General features: G+C 59.6%; 1 protein-coding gene across 1 annotated transcript in view; it reads left to right on the top strand.

Moving 5' to 3' along the window:
* Positions 1-623, top strand: part of LOC113980754 (casein kinase II subunit alpha-like) — a gene marked incomplete at its 3' end in the record, with an annotated part of 9,112 nt that extends 8,489 nt beyond the window's left edge. Inside the window, exon 5 of the mRNA XM_027707973.1 lies at positions 508-623. Coding sequence (XP_027563774.1) covers positions 508-623 — 116 coding nt within the window. The remainder of the gene's footprint in view (positions 1-507) is intronic.
* Positions 624-898: the final 275 nt, after the last annotated feature.

Below are 898 nucleotides of genomic sequence, written 5' to 3'. Positions count from 1 at the left end.
CTGGGCTCTCCCATTCCCATTCCCGCTCCCTGGGATGGGAATGTTGGGCCCCTCCAGGTCCTGGATCCTGGGAGGGTCTCAAACCCCCCCTCCCGCTCCCGGGCTTTTCCATGTGGGAATTGCATCCCCGGGCCCGCCCTGGGGCCAAATCCCGGGATTTGGGGAGGACAGAGCCCTGGCTGTCCCTGGTGTCCCACTTTTCCTGTGGTTCCTGTCCCTAATTCCCTAATTCCCGGGGCTGGGCTGTGTTCCCCTGGTCCCTGTCCCTAATTCCCTAATTCCCGGGGCTGGGCTCTGCTCTCCCATTCCCATTCCCGCTCCCCGGGATGGGAATGTTGGACCCCTCCAGGTCCTGGATCCTGGGAGGGTCTCAGATCCCCCCCCCCCCCGCTCCCTCTGGAAGCTCCAGGGGTTGGATGTTCCCGGGGTTGGGAAATTCGGGATGCGGGGCAGGGAACTCCACATTCCAGAGTGGGAATGAGCCCCTTTCCCGCCTCCCTTTCCCAGCAACTCTACCAGACCCTCTCCGACTTCGACATCCGCTTCTACATGTACGAGATCCTCAAGGTGAGATCTGGGAACATTCCAGGAAAACCCTCTGGGAACCCCACATTCCCGGGAAAGCCCTCTGGGAACCCCACATTCCCGGGAAAGCCCTCTGGGAACCCCACATTCCTGGGAAAACTCTCTGGGAACCCCACATTCCCAGGAAAACTCTCTGGGAACCGCACATTCCCAGGAAATCCCTCTGGGAATATTCCAGGAAAGCCCTCTGGGAACCCCACATTCCCAGGAAAACTCTCTGGGAACCCCACCTTCCCCACATTCCCAGGAAAACCCTCTGGGAACTCCACATTTCCAGGAAATCCTTCTGGGAACTCCACATTCCCAGAAACAT

This window comes from Neopelma chrysocephalum, unplaced genomic scaffold (genome assembly GCF_003984885.1).
Source record: "Neopelma chrysocephalum unplaced genomic scaffold, ASM398488v2 Primary Assembly neopelma1_95127, whole genome shotgun sequence".
In the NCBI taxonomy this organism is placed as follows: Eukaryota; Metazoa; Chordata; class Aves; order Passeriformes; family Pipridae; genus Neopelma; species Neopelma chrysocephalum.
The sequence above is the reverse complement of the archived record's forward strand: the minus strand, read 5'-3'. Positions and strand labels throughout refer to the sequence as shown.